Source organism: Anomalospiza imberbis, chromosome 9, assembly GCF_031753505.1.
Source record: "Anomalospiza imberbis isolate Cuckoo-Finch-1a 21T00152 chromosome 9, ASM3175350v1, whole genome shotgun sequence".
Lineage (NCBI taxonomy): Eukaryota > Metazoa > Chordata > Aves > Passeriformes > Viduidae > Anomalospiza > Anomalospiza imberbis.
Genome location: NC_089689.1, coordinates 12,341,963 through 12,357,450, shown reverse-complemented (window position 1 = coordinate 12,357,450; position 15,488 = coordinate 12,341,963). Strand labels below are relative to the sequence as shown.

The following is a 15,488-nucleotide window of genomic DNA, read 5'->3' as shown; positions in this document are numbered from 1 at the left end:
GCAGAACTTGAATCACAGCAGAACCATGTTTATTTTCAAAAGCTCAAATTTTAAACATTCACGCTGATAAAATTTATTCAAAGATTCCTGGAAGATAACTGAAAACATTTCCTCTTTTAAGTATTTCATTCTAGCACAAGGACAAGAACATACTGGGTACATTTCACAACCTAAAGGTTCTTCCAGTAAAGTAAATACAGGTTGAACCAAATAAGTTGCTCCTGATGTAACTTTCCTGATGTTAGCTATTTCAAGGCTGTGTTCTAGAAAATTAAAAGAAAAATCAAACTATGCTTTGCCTATTTTTCATGTGGCTGCCTAGAACTCATTCGCATTTTGTACCAAATCTGTAGAAAATATATTAGTACAAGAAGTTTCTCTTTCTCCCCTTCACTGTTAGAGCATCTGGGAGCAAGATACCTTTAATCTCCCTGGTAGCATTCCTGCAATCTTCCAGAAGTGCTGCAATGTCTGATACCAACCTAAGTGCTCCGCATCAGCACCTGAAACCACTGCAACCACCTCCCTAAAGCAGCAGTCCTTGTTCAGGACAGAAAGTGGCCTCAAATAACCTTAAATCTTACCTTGGCCCTTTGGCAAGGAAGAAAAACTTCCACCTCTGCCCTTTAGGAAAGGAAAGGATATGCAGAAATGGGAAAAATGTTATTATCTGAGAGGTATTATGTTGGGAATCAGAACTCCTAAACCACTCTGCCACATGTTGAGAATGAGTTGGGCATTCAACTTTATACCATACCGTGCTAGTTCTGATTGTTATCATTCTCTTTTCCATTACTAATTACAAAGATTCTCCATCCTCTTTGCCAACAAGAAGTTTAGCAAGTTATCCTTTTTTGTACAAGCTTTGCCAATCATTCACTGATCTGTCCTTTGTTTACAGGGTTTTGCATTAATACTGAAGCCTGGATATCAAAAAAGAGTAAAACATCTTTGTTGGAAATTGCCTGTCTATTCTGTAGAAATACTTTCAGAATACCTTCATGAAGAATTGATATCACAGAAAACTTAGTCTCAAAAAAATACACCTGTTTTCTCAGCACCTGGAAAGCACAGAAGTAGTTTCTATACCAATAAGATAGAGTAGGACATATTTTATTAACCTCCTAAAAATGCTTTTGCATTTTTATTACTAACTAAACTTGTGAAGAACAGATTTCCTAGGACTAACGAGCACATATTCTTACTTTAAATTACAGAGGGAGGAATACTACTTTGAAAAGTCCCTGGTACACCATCAATCTGAATGCTGAGGAACTAAAGTAGTAAGTGGGATACCTCTATTGTGCTTGAATACTTATAACCAATTACCTTACAAACACTTCTACTGACACAAACCACCATTTCTTTCTCATCCAGTATTCAGTCTCTGCAGATGTGTGACATTTAAGCAAACATAGGAACTGCTCTTCACCAGGGCAAGCCTGCATTAAGAAGGACATGACTGTATCAGAACTTACACCTTAAATGCTCTCCCTGTACCTCATGCAGAATTCAATTTGTTCCTAATTTATTTTCCTCTGCTGTGCTCTAATTTACACCTTTTGAACTTCTGCATGACGTATCTGACTTTAAAGAAACACCTTGCAGCACAGAGAGCAGTAAATGCCAAAAAATGCACTACAATCCCAAGGATTCAGGAGTTACAGAAGAAAGCAGGTTCACTAAAGACAAAACCCACTGAAATTAAAATGCATTCTTTCCACCAACCATAAAAGGGTGCAGAGGGTCCCAAAATTCCAGGAATCATGCTTCTCACTGAACTAGAACTGTCTGACCTGTTTGCTAACCAAGGAGTGTTACAACACAACTAAGGATTACTGCCATGCTTTGAGACTGTTCAGGAGTTCAGTAAGATGATGAGCTGTGTGTATTTGCAGATGGCATTGGGCTGTACAGTGCCTGGCACAGCTCTAAAGGGAGACAACAGCAAATGAAATTTCACAGCCAACTTGTGTGTGCTGCACTCTACATGAAGCGTGTAGGGTTTAGGAGTGGGCAATGTGTGGTTTGTACAAGCCCCAACATCTGAGGCATCACACTTGCACTGATGAGCAGATTTGTTAGAGTGCCTATATTCTGCTTAGGCACAAAAGTGCCAGAATTTCAAAGGGACGCAGTGAAATGGTTGGACAGATATTTCATGTTTTCAGCTTGGAAACCAAACTTCTTACCTTCTCCTCAATGCTCAAAAACATCACAGAAATGTTTCAAAAGGTCATTTTGAAAGACCTCAGTCTTTGGAAATACCCCTTTCTCTGCACCTTCCCCCCAAGTAGTAACTGGCTTAAGCAAAACTCTGTGCACTCAAATTTTGCAATGCAATAGCTCAGGTCAGCAAAGGAAGCCAGCACTCTACTCTGAGGCAATTCCCTGCTGCTAGAGTTTTCTGCCTCACAAAATAATGCAGAAAGCTGTTCTTCAACTCACAGTTACATCACCTCAGAACACAATATAACTTCCTATTTTATTTACACCCATGACATGAAAGAATGATAGACAACTTTTGGTGCTTGTTTTCTGTTAATATTTTAACCTTTCTGTTAATGCTATTTCTTATTTTACTTCTTATTTATACAAGCAGAATTGATTGCAAATTGAGAGGCCAGAAGGAACTGTGAGAGAAAGTACCATGATCTTACCCTGGAAAGTTTTCATGCAAGTGGAATTTCAATTAAACTGCTGAGCTACTTTGTTAAAGACCAGTCTGAATGATATCAGATACCTGAAACTGTTCTGATCAATTGTCCTCACTTGAAATCATGGTGTGGTCAATCACCACAAAAATTTAGGGCATAAAAGACGGAACAAGCTGGAACTAAAAAGGGAAATTAAAAAAGGAAGATCCACCAACCCCTCTAAAAAGTACTAAAGCAAGCAGGAGAGAAGATGCAAAATAATATTAAAGGTCAGTTGGCCAACAGCTGCAGAGAAACCAAGAAGTAAACATTTCAAAACACAGACATCTATTTTTTACAGCATCTTTCCCAGAATTATTGCTGTATCAGCTTCAGTGGTGACACAGCAATTTTTCACTTATGAACCTATCTCCTTTCCTAACATTTCAAATAGCTTCAGGACTGGTCACATGTCTGGGGTTCTTCCCAAAAGGAGGAGTTACTGCATTCTTCAGACGTGCCACCATAAACAACCAAACACCTGAGACCTTGTAGGGCTGAAATGCTACGGAGCTGTGTTCTGATCACAGGTTACACTGCAGATGGCTCTCACAGCACAGGTGAATTACGGAAATTCAGACTCTTCTCAGCCTAATCACAACCCACTGGTAGGAACTAAGAGGCTTTTTCTCCTAAGACTATTCCTCAATGGATTTAAGAGACTGCAGAGCACCTTGCATTATCCCAGGTTACTTCCTGATAGATCCCAATGAGCATACTCAGAAAAGCGAAGATATATTTTCTTTGTCTTTGTCATAGGGGTTCTGACATGATGCTATGCAATGTTCAGCGTCAAAGATAAGGAACCTGAGTCAGGTTTTTCCCTTTATTCTCCCTAACCTGTTAACAACCCTCCAGACCATATACATCAAAGCCTCCTGCTGTTCTTTGTATTACACATTGTTGCTTGATAGCAGCTTAAGAAGTAGTGCAATTGTCAAGAAAGAGGTGGCAAGAATCACTCAGTCTTTGTTTTTGCTTGGAATTGGTCATATGAAACAACCACAAGCCTAGCTCTAGCCCTTTACACTACCTTATTTAGTACCAAGACCTTTAGCAACTTCAAATGCCTCTCATGAGCACCTTCACATGAAACTGAAATGTTTTACCATTCACCTATAAGTGGCTTTGACTCCTTTTTGTACTGCAAGCCAAGAAACCACCCCAGCTGTCCCAAAAACTTCTAGACCCTTTTGTACATGCCAGATAGAAAGGAACTGTGAAGAAAACACATTTGGCTGAGGGAAACCCACTCCACATAATTGCAGTCTTCAGAAGGCAGCTAGGACAAATCACATAAAATCAGTTGAAGGGACAAGCACATTTGCTTTGGCTGCCCCTTGGATCTGCTTAGGAAATAGCCACTCCACGAGCAGAACAAAATTCAGCTATCAAAATACTGAGAAAGCAAACCTGAATAAGAGAGGATTCGCCCCCGCAAGGTAATGCCACCTTATCTTTAAAAACCTTCTAAGAATCTTTCTGTCAATATCAAGCAACATTTCCTTCCTGCCTTGAAGGTGACTTGGATTACTAATATGAAAGGAACATATCTAAAAGAAAAAAAAAACCTCCCAAACCTGATTAAATAAATGTTTCTGGGTCATGTTTGCTGGTGACAAATGGCACTAAGTTGGACAGCAATAGTGAGTAATGAAATAGTGTGATTAGCACTGATTTAACCTTTAGTTGGCTTGAGAAACAAATGCCAACTTCTTAAAGGCTCAGAAGCTGTTTGTAACTGAAAAGACAATCAGTGATGGAAAACAGTTTAACAGTCAGTAATTTCGTGTAAAATCCCTCCTATTAGAGCAGAGTGTTTTTGAAGATTAGGGCACACAGAGGGGGTGGGACCCAGAGGCCCCACTCCTGCAGCTACTACAGGGTTTCTATTTGACTGTGAGCACAGTGATTAATGATAGCATCCTTCAGCTTCTTCATCTTTAAGTAGTATTTTTCAACTTGACACTGGAAATGTACTCACCTACTCAGCAAAAACTCAAAAATAACACAGTAAGCATTGCTTTTGCATTTAAGTGACCAGCTGCTAGCAAAAAGGCTATTTTCTATTTTACAACTGTAATTGTCTAACAAGAATTAAATGGACTGCAAACAAAAAACCCGAGATGTGTCACTGAAAGAAACAAGGGCAAATGCGGATGTTTGTTCTGAAGCTATTCAGGTGGAAAGTGGGTACATCTCAAAAGAAAGGCAGCTCTTTGCTGTAACGTTTTTTTCCTAGCTACCCAACCAAATGCTTTCAAAACGAGCAACACCACTCAGAAATGAGCATCTCATTTTAGCCTTTTATCTCATCCTGTGACTGGCCTCCAGCTTTGCACTTCAGTTCTCAATCCCCTTTCTTTATGTTAATGCCATGATCTCAAGCCATTTCAAGTTGCATCATTCCTTCACATGCACCACAGGTCAGTGTGATGCAGAATTTTCTGGACGTGTTTGATCACCAATACTTCTACCTCAAGGACACATTACCAGCACTGGGTCAGAGAGAATTCTGTCCTGAGAGCACCACTGTGGCCAGTGACTTTCCCAAACCAACCCAGATGTCATACATATTGGAAATGAAGGAGAAAAATGCAAATTAAAGACCCTCATTTTCCTGCCTCTTTATTCTAGTGCTAAAAGCCTTAGCAATCAGCCCTATTCTGAAAAACTGAGAGTGGGCACAGGTAAAGCCTGTGCTTCCCTGGCAGTGTGTGCAGTTACCAAAGTGCCTGACTGTCCTCACTGGTGGTTGCTCCCCACTACAACAGGAGTCAGAGTGACAAACACACCCACGTGACAGACTCCAGACAAGGGAGGTGAACCTGCAGAGAACATGCTAAGAGGCACTGACATAGGAGCAGGTTTCATGGCTTCTCTCCCATAACTGTATTCATTTGTTTTTAAGGGAAAACAGCTTCTTCAGCCTGGGAAAGAAAAAGTCTGTTACGGTGAACCACAGCAAAAACAGTGTAAAAGAGAGGCACAGCAAATCACAGAGCCTTATGCACAGTCAGACTACCACTTTGCTAAGTTATACTATCCCAGCACAGTTTATCAGTCTGTGAGAGCTTCCAAGAAGTTTAGTTTTCAAAATTAAAGCCCCACTCTTTTTTTCAGTATTCCAAAACAACTTCACTAATTCTGTTAAATGAAGAGGACAGTTGAAAAAAAAAAGTATTTGAAAATAGATATGCACCCCTCTTTATTATTTGGCAAGAACTACAACTATGGAATGAAGGTAACAAACCATCACTGATGCTGTACCAACTTCACTAAATCACGTTACAGGAAAACTGCACAGTACCAGAATGTTTTTGGCTGCACAGAAACATTGCTCTGATGACCAGAGATGTTCTTTTGTGACCAGACTGTGCTGTAGCTGCATTTCACTGACGGCCAAATCAGCAGTTACAGCTCGCTACGCACATGGCTCTCTGAACGGCGTATAAAGGTGTTTCCTGTTTTTCTCTACTAAGAAAGAGAGAGGGTTTGTATCACAATCAGATTAAAACAAGAAAAAAAGCAAAGCCTTTTCTGTGGTGAAGCAAAAGAGGAATCCCTTCTATACTTGACAGGAACTTTACAATTTGAGACACAATAACTCCAAAATTGAATTGATGGCAAGAGACAGCCATGGAACGTAAAATTTTTGAAAGAAATTATAAACTTCCAACACAACTCTAGTTAATTCAAAGGCTGCTTTTTTGTAAGATACACTTCCCTTGCTGTTTATGTCCGTAAGGAGCAATCAAGACTTAAATATACAACTGGTTATATTATGCCTGGTAATGCAATCACTATTTCCTAAAATGCCTTATATGACAACAGGAACGTGGACTTAGGAGAAGGCAGCCCCTCCCAAGCGAGAATGGAAAAGGGGAGTAATGCCAGAGTGAATAACATCACGTTTCCTTTATGGTCTGCTCCATTCAGCATGGAATAAGGAAATAGCAATCTAATCTCCAAAACTCTGCCTATGTGAATAACCTTATGGACTGTTTATAGTATACTCACGTTAGATTTCTGGTCTTTTCTTTCAATTAACCTAAAAGCTCTATACCGCTCCTTCCTATACCTGGCTGAATTGTGAGGGAAGCAAACTTTGAGAAAACTTAAAAATCTCTTTGGGTCTTGCATCTTCCTTCCTCACGAATGTAAGAGAACAGTAAAAAAGAAAGCAAGTAGTAGAAACTACTTGTCAACAGCCTGACAGCAGAAGTAAACTTTGCACCACTATCAAGCCAAAAGGGGAAGGGCGAGCCCCAGCCACAACTCTTGTTTTACCCACCCCAGTAAGTGCAGTCATGCGACAGCTGCTGTCTGCTGTACATGTAGATTTTAGACACCAAGAAGCCTATTTCCTTCCCAAAAGATAATTTTGCCCAAGTCTTGCAGCAATAGGCAGGTATCACTAAGAAGGCGCTCACAAGAAGAATTATAAAGAGTGTGAATGCTGTGCAGCATTCCCTTTAGCATTAGCTAATGGGACAGGCGTCACTGCATCAGTTTTGAGCCAGGTCAGAGAGGGTGCTCAGATTTCTAATCAAAACCAAAGATAATACCCAAACTCATTGCAACAGATTTTCTGCTGTTGGCCAGTATTACTATTTGAATGGAGTTTGGAGTATTGGAGTTAGTGGAAATTTGAAGGTACCAAGTGTTTGCTGAACTTAAAATAAATTGTGTTCTTTTGTGTATTGCTAGGAAGGAATTCCTCCTTCAGTGATGGAAAGTTATTGTTCAAACCCCCAACTTGTCTGCAGTACATTTACACTCCTGTGCTTGCTTTTGGCTTTTGTAAAGTGGGAACTTGGTTTCGGAGTCCCATACACAGGGAACCATTCTGAACCTTGAGAGGGTAGGGTCTATGTTAAAGTGATAAATGAAAACAAGAGGGGGAAGCTTCATTTAATTTATATGTGATTAGTTATGATTTATTCACTGCCACAATATCTTTCATGCAGTAAAAGTAATAATGGACCTATACATGTGTAAAAGGAAGTACTTGGGGAACACTAGATCTTTTCTACTTTAGCTATCCAAGATGCACAAAAACTGTCATTTGTTTTACTAGTCCTTGGCTAGGCAAATCCCTCCTCTCTCATCAGATGGGTAGAAAGTGAAGACAGATCAAATCTATTAGAGAAAGAGTGCATCATATTCAAGACTTTGGAATTATGATCTGAGTTGGACATATATGCATGCTTGTGCATGTATTTCTTATATGACAAGATCAGCATAGTTCTCTACAGGATAACAACCTTATTTAAGAATAAACTTATCAGGTATTACCTGATACCTGATTTTACCATCAGTAGTAGAGGAAGCCAACACGAGCAAAGCTTTATCTGTAAAATAACTTTAAATATCAAAGGCTCCTGGGGCTGAAGGAAGTTAGAAAGCAGAAAAGAAGTGTTACTATTCATTTTCATATGCACTCATCAAAAGGGGCTTTTGCTGACAAGTGTCATGGTAAAAGGAAGTGTTAAAAATTCTAACATTATGTGTACAGCTGGTTCAGATCTTCAAAGTTGGGATTGCAACATGCACTCCCACAGCAGTAGAAGAGCTCACCAATTCTAAGCTTAGCAACTGTGAAACAACATATGTGCATATACAAAATTATTACCTGTAAGCCACAGCAGCCCACTGCATTCATTATTGAAGCATTATGAATGACTTTGTAAGGAATCCCCAATTTTACTGCACGTAGCACTAAATCACTGTGTGTTGTGGCCCTGTGGTAAGAAAAGGAAGGAATTAAACATTGAAAACATGATGTTACCAAGTGTTACTATCACTCTAGTTTGTTTTGAAATAAAATTAAGTCCTTCACAACAAGGACAATGCAGAGGTGGAAAATGGCAACAATATCCTAGTGGTTACAGGAAAATAAAAACTCCAGTAAGGCTTCCATATGTCATCTTCCCCAGCTGAAATGCCAGGTATCATCAGTATGGTACTGCTCTTTGCAGTTTTCTGGCATCATTAAAACTGTGACAGTATTACAATGTTACTTTATAAAGAAGCCTTGGCAAGTACTTGAATAGGAAAGTTCCATGTATCCTTTGTCTTCTGCAGGTGTCTGTTGAACATGCATTGAACTGTAAAGGTCAACTCTGTTTGGCACAAACTTCCACAAAACTCCAGGATTTTGTTACTGGCTCCACAGCCAGGCCCTCTCCCATCTGCACCAGCGTGTGCCAGGAAAGCCCCATGCTCGGACAAGAACTCTGAACAGACAGAGGTGAACTGCATGTGTACTTAGAAAAAACATCCTTAGATGGAATCAATTTTTCTAATATTTAGTCCAGATTAATCAAATTAACAATGCCTAAATATGAGTGATAAAGTTTTTTCTGAAAGAGTTAAGAATATTGTAGTTTCAAACAGAGCTAAGTTCAGTTCCAGGTCTAATGCTCAATAAACACATTGCAGTGATTGACAGCTGCAAGAATTACTGGGTTTGCAGTTAAGCAGTTGAGATTAGAGCCTTTCTAAAATGGTCAGTACATACAGATTAAGCAAACCTTTGAACTGCAACAATGTTTACATATGTATTTTGCTTGTATGTATGCTTATATGTACGTGAAATATGAAAATGCACCTACCCCTTGCCTAAATTTATCAGACCTGATCAATGACCTTAGACATCTCATTCCCAAGGTGAGACCACACACTTTTGTGTAGCCATTCCAAAGAAGGGAGGAAAGAAATAACATATGGCCATCAGAACAATGAACTAGGAAAATTGCTTTCACCCTGGCCTTGTTCAGTTACCCTAACAGAATTCCCCTGGTTCTAGCCTGATAATTTCGGTGCTGTGTGTCTGACCAGCACCCAGTCAGCAGATCAGGTGTTTCAGACTGGAACACAAATGTGGCAGCAGCTGGCAAGGCTGTAAAGATCAATATTTTAAAAAAGAAATTAATTTCAGTGGAAGAAAAAAATGAGGAATGTGAATTTGGGAAATCTGACACCCTTATGCAAAGAGGCTCCCAGACCTAGGAGAAGGCAGTGAAGTGATCTGAACCAATACTTTAGTTACTAAACAAACATTGCTCCTGACTTCCAGAAGCAAAGGTGATTTAAGAATGTCTGCTCTGAGAGGAGACTGGTTTTACAGCCTTGTGTTATTCCCTGCACATACAAAGGACAAGGAGCACTGGAGGATTTTGTGGTTATGCTAATACCAACCAAGGGATCAGCTGGCTTTATTCACTGAAATTTGCTCCAGCCAGTATTTTTTTCTCCCAGTAGATCTGTCTATAATGACTGCAGCTAAAGGCAGAAGTGCCCTTATGGGCACTCAGCTACATACCAGGAAAAGTTTCATGGAGTCATCCCTCCATCACCAAAAATACAGCAGTATTTTCTGTCACTGATACAGAGGTTAAGTTTTATGGGTAGCAATAATATGAAAGTTAACACCAGCCTAGAGTGGTGGACTTTCCATTGTACTATAAAGTTGTCGGATTCTTGTAGCACATCTGTCCATGGGTGTAACCACACACAGATAAAATCTTGCAGTGAAGATGACAGGGCACAGCCTGCTTTATCGCTTTGACCATTAACCATCAACACCTGGCATCTCCTGTGGCTGCAGAGTACTTCTCTGCTCACCTGCAAATATTGCAAGACCTTGAAAGTCTGTGATCAGTTGCAAGTGGCCACTCTTAGGACAGAAACATTCAGTACTCTGACCTAGTAACCTCACAAGCCCCTAAATCCTTATGGTTCTATGTGAGCATAGGAGCAGTTCTAGCTACAGTAGCAAGAGCTAAGAACATTAACATTTAGAGAGAAGCAACTCATTCAGAAAGGGGCAGTTTTTAACAATAACCTAGTATGTTAACCAGAACTGAAGTATTTTTACATTGAAACTAATGATAAGTGAGGCAGATCAGAATACTGCTTACAAGTAGCAGCTACATTTCAATCCATGTAGTTTGTTTTTTTTCATCTTGTGTACTTGTATCAGTCACTGGATCACAGCACAAGGATACAGGTAACATGGCTCTACACTCTGCACGAATCCTAGTCTGAATGTAAACATGGACTGAAAGTATAATTAATATTTCTGAAATACAGGGTCATCTGCCCATAATTAGTTTAATATAATATTCTCTTGCCAATTGTCTTCAACCTGTATTTAAATAAATGATCAGCTTTTGACAGATGTGCACATTGCTCCTTTTTTTCATAAACTCCATTTTTTCCCTCACAAATAAGCTTCTCAGATTTCATTTTTCTTGTGTCCCTTAACACTGTGGTATAAATCTTGCATCGCCAGCTAGAGATGAAAAGCTCTTCTGCATGGCTTGACATTACAGATTGATGATGCCTGACCAAAGAGACAGAAGGAGATCCTTCTGGTCATAGAAAAAGACTATACTTTCCAGCAGGAATAAAAAGTGGAAACAAAAGGCCTAATAAATCAACAGAAGACGTAAGTGATTTTAAAAACTAGCATATATTAAAGAACATTATGCAACCAATAATCTGTGTTGATTCTAAAACAACTGAGTATAAAAGCTGCAGTTTATAAGTGCAAACAGCAACTAAAAGAATATTCCCACAAAACAGCACATTTCTTATTTTTGTGATAACCTAGAATTTCTTCTGTTAGCAGACAAATCATGAGGCAAAGCATTTCTTATAAAAGGTAGCACAAAGAAAAAATGTCAATGAATGAAATTATAGGTATCTGCTGAAGGAAAGATTCATACATCCTGGAGGGTCTACATTGCTATCTATAATGGACATCTGGGCAAGGAAACTCTATAGCAAGATAAAATGTAGACAACTATATGTATATTTTTAATACAAGAAGGAATATACAGACATAAAAAGTGTTTCTGGTCTGAAAATCAGTTCCCTCATAAAGAATTACAGTTCCAGAGTTGGCTTCTTCCTACTGAAAAAAAAGAGTGATGAAGCTATAATTAAAACATTGCTCTGCCTTACCCAAAAGGATCACCAACCACAAGAAATGCGACATCACAAACATCAGCTTCTTTTAAAAGGCTATCTGCTTCTTGTTCCACCATTTCTCGGTCAGCCAAGATCAATTCTTTTCCATAAAATTCTTCCTATAAATTGAAATCAATAATAAACATCAAAATAAGACACTTAGGAATGTTTTTGTATGTCTCTGGGTGCTCACTCAGGAACGCAGCCAATGGACACTGGAACAGGTAACTTCATTATTCTCCCCAGCAGCGTGCCCCATGTCTTGGAGAACCTCACCTCTGCTTGCAAGAACACCTGAGCTTTCCATAGAGCAGCTCCTGAGCTGACAAAAATTAGTGAATATGAGCTTTATCCCAATACTGACTTGGTGTTCTATGCTTTCTGTGTCAGTTGAGGAGCTGCACCTAAAGCAGCTCAGTCCCACCTGCACTAAGGGTACGTGGGTGGATTCCAGGCAGAGTTTATTTAACTTGCTGCTGTAAGGCACCCCCTCTCCCAGCCTGAGCCTAGCTCTTAGGCTACTTACAATACTGGCACCAAACCAGGTACAAATACCACACTAGCTGCATCACAACCTGTTCTTTCAGATTTTTCCTTAGTACCTTTTAGCTAACCACATCTAAGGAATGACTTCATATTAATCCTTCATCTTGAGTTCTCTTTAAGAAGTACTTTACCAAGTATACAGGTAAACATGTCCTTAATTTTTCAGCAGCTCAGTAATCATTGTGTCTCTTTGTACATTTTAAATGCCTTTATTTTCAGAATCAGCTTCACACATGTAAATAAAACTTCAGTTAGTTCTAGAACGTGTCTTCTGATCATACTGAAAATATCTGCCATGTTGTGTCACCATGCATTTTACATGCTCTTTACATGATTAAAGTTTTTTCTGGGGCAAAGACCAAAAAGGAGTTTTTGTTCTAAGTAGTAGTCAGCAAATTTGTGCGGTATTACGAATATTAATAATCTGATAAAACAATCTAAGTCAATTATCACCCAGAAAGGTTTTTCCTCTGACTTCTATGACTTCTTTGCCCACCCAGAACAGTGAATTGATGAGAGAACTGTAATACCTGTACAGAAGCGGAGTGGTGTTTCCATGAAAAAATCCATCCCATATTGAGAGTAATAGGTATGGGACCTCTGTTAACAGGTTACATGCCCTTCCCTGAATATGAGTTCCTGCCCATTTTTGAGTAGGTATTCCTAACTGTAAAAAATCAGGATATTATTTTCCTTGTGAAACAGGCTGCAACCTGTACAGATTCAACAGAGAGGGGACGAAATATATGTGTAAGCAAATCCTGCATCTGTGATTCAGAACCACTGACAGTCACCCTGGAGTAATGCTGAGATCTGTACTGAACCAACTAATCAGCAAAATGATCTGTACTGAACCAGCTGCAGCAAATTTTGACACCCCACTGGTTTTCTTTAGGTACCTCAGCCCAGATGCACATCGGCACAAGGGGAGCTGGGCTGTAAAGCAGAGCACTCCGTAACACCACACATCCCCTTCCGTGGGCTGCCATTGCACCAGGCTGGCTTTGGCCCAACACGGTGAGCAAATGTACGCCCCAGAACGGATTGGGTGCAGTCCCAGCAACACAACTTTCCGTTTGGCTTCATCCAAGGGAATCTATTTGCATGCTTTGAGACTGCTCCACAATGCTAATCAAAGCATGCTAAGTAGAGAATATATAAAAAGTAAAATGTAGACTCCCTGGGAGGTCACTGGGTCCAAACTGTTCTTTCACCAAACTCAGGGCCAATTTGGATGGTCAACATCAAATAACTTTAATATATGTTTTAGACCAACCCAATAAACAAGCAAGTCTTGTCCTTTGAATTTTATGACCTGATTTTAATACCATCACAGAGAAGGATTTCTGGGAAGTCTCTGTAGGCAAAGATCTGCTCTTCTTGAGTTTTCCTCTAAATTTTTGTGGTGCTTAGGAGAGAACAACCTTCAGATTAGTAAATAAACGATTCAGCATTGTCACTTGTATGTAAACCAGGCTGTATTATAAACAATTGGTTATTAACACCTATATTCCCTCTTAGCTGTTTTAGGTAGGACAACATTTTTACTTTGTTTTTATTGATTTTTTGTCTCATCTTTGGTATTTCCAGGTTTGCAAAATATTTAAAACAGTAAGAAAGATATTACAAGAACACCCAAAATAACCACATCAAAAACTATCAGCAATTTCCTATTATTCAGTGTTTTATTTTCAGATGGAGAGGAATCCATTAATTTTTCTATTGATAGCAAATGCTCATTTTGAAAAGTAAAAATCTCCAAGGAGCCCTTTTCATTTAGCAGTTTTCCAACTATCAAACAACCACAAAGAAGAACATTTTGTTTTCAATGGACTGACTGCAATTTAGACTGCTTCAGTGTACTGAAAAGAAATATAAACCACAGAGCATATCTTCATACAGCAGATAAACCAGAGATGCTCCAAATATCCTACCCTACCGTGTCTATGGAAACCATGTAATGCTGATTACAAGCTATAGGTCTCACATGCTCTGTGTATCTGCAGCTCTGCATACAGGTACATTATGGCCATACATCACCAAGGCCCAGACAGCATCAGCTTGTTCAGAGGCAACATCTCTGGTCTGTGGGCAACTATGCTGTTTTTTGGTATTATTCCAGCATTAAACTTCATCTTTCTATGACCATCAATGACCTCCTCAGAGTTACATTTTGCACATTTTTAGTACCCTTGTCTTCCATGAGGTGTGATTACTAACAAAACCTTTATCTCCATGTTGTCCAACAGCCTGTCTCTGACTGAACTGTGCCTGTTCTGGGAATCCCAACCCGGTGAGGCAGCCTGACCCATGTGGAAAAGTGGAAATGTGAAAATGTGACATAATCAAATAGTTATTCCCAGCAGGCATGCCAGAACACCTCAGGCTGATACAGACGTGCAGGGCTTCAAAACATGTGTTTTCCTGGTATGACTTCTGGGTGGGTTTTTTTTTGTTTTTGTTTTTTAACAGATTAGACACTTTCTAACCAAGTCCTCCAGTATCGCGGGGTTTGTGTATATTGGTAGATTTTAAGATGAAAACTAGTGCCAACAGCTGTAGGAAGGTACATTTTATTCCTTTTGCAGTTCTCTTGCAAAGCAGCAAAACAATTTCTTCTAGAAAACATGGCATGTGAAGGTCACGTACATATTTCTCCCGGGAGCGGGCACCGCTAATTGATCCCACGGACCCACCAGCCCCAGCACGCCCCCGGCCCCGTGGCACGAGAGGCCTCGGGCCCTGTGGCCAGACCTACCAGCGCTTCCTTGCCCACGGTGAGCACGGACGTGTAGGCCTCCAGGTACACCCTGCGGCAGCGCCGCACCGCCTCCAGCCCCTTCACCGTGATGTCCTTGGCATCCCCCAGGCCCAGCCCCACCAGGTACAGCATGCTGGGGAGCGCGCCCGGCCGCCGCTCGCCTCACGAGGGAAACGGAAGCGGGCTCAGCCGGGGCGCCGCACACCGCACCGCACCGGGACCGGCCCCAGGTCTGGGGACAGCCTGGCTCCCAGCTGCTCCTTTCCCGGCTCCCAGCTGCTCCTTTCCCGGCTCCCGGCCGCTCCTTTCCCGGCTCCCGGCCGCTCCTTTCCCGGCTCCTCTCGCCCGGCTCCCGGCTGCCCGCGGCGCCGTTAAGGCGCAGGGGCAGCCGGGAGTTGTAGTCCCACACCGCAGCCGGGTTATGGCATCGGCGGGCAGTCCCGCTCCGGGCGGTGTCCCGGCGGTGCCGGTAGCCAGCGGCCACAGCATCCCGGTGCTGGGGCTCG

At 40.8% G+C, this 15,488-nt stretch overlaps 2 protein-coding genes across 2 annotated transcripts in view; one reads left to right on the top strand and one right to left on the bottom strand.

Moving 5' to 3' along the window:
• Positions 1–15,114, bottom strand: part of DPH5 (diphthamide biosynthesis 5) — a 23,945-nt gene extending 8,831 nt beyond the window's left edge. Inside the window, exons 1-3 of the mRNA XM_068199711.1 lie at positions 14,980–15,114; positions 11,670–11,794; positions 8,332–8,440 (exon numbers count right to left, since the gene is read on the bottom strand). Of these exons, the coding sequence (XP_068055812.1) occupies positions 8,332–8,440; positions 11,670–11,794; positions 14,980–15,114 (369 nt within the window). The remainder of the gene's footprint in view (positions 1–8,331; positions 8,441–11,669; positions 11,795–14,979) is intronic.
• Positions 15,071–15,488, top strand: part of LOC137479313 (uncharacterized oxidoreductase YtbE-like) — a 46,921-nt gene continuing 46,503 nt past the window's right edge. The window contains exon 1 of the mRNA XM_068199701.1: positions 15,071–15,488. Within this exon, the coding sequence (XP_068055802.1) occupies positions 15,071–15,488 (418 nt within the window).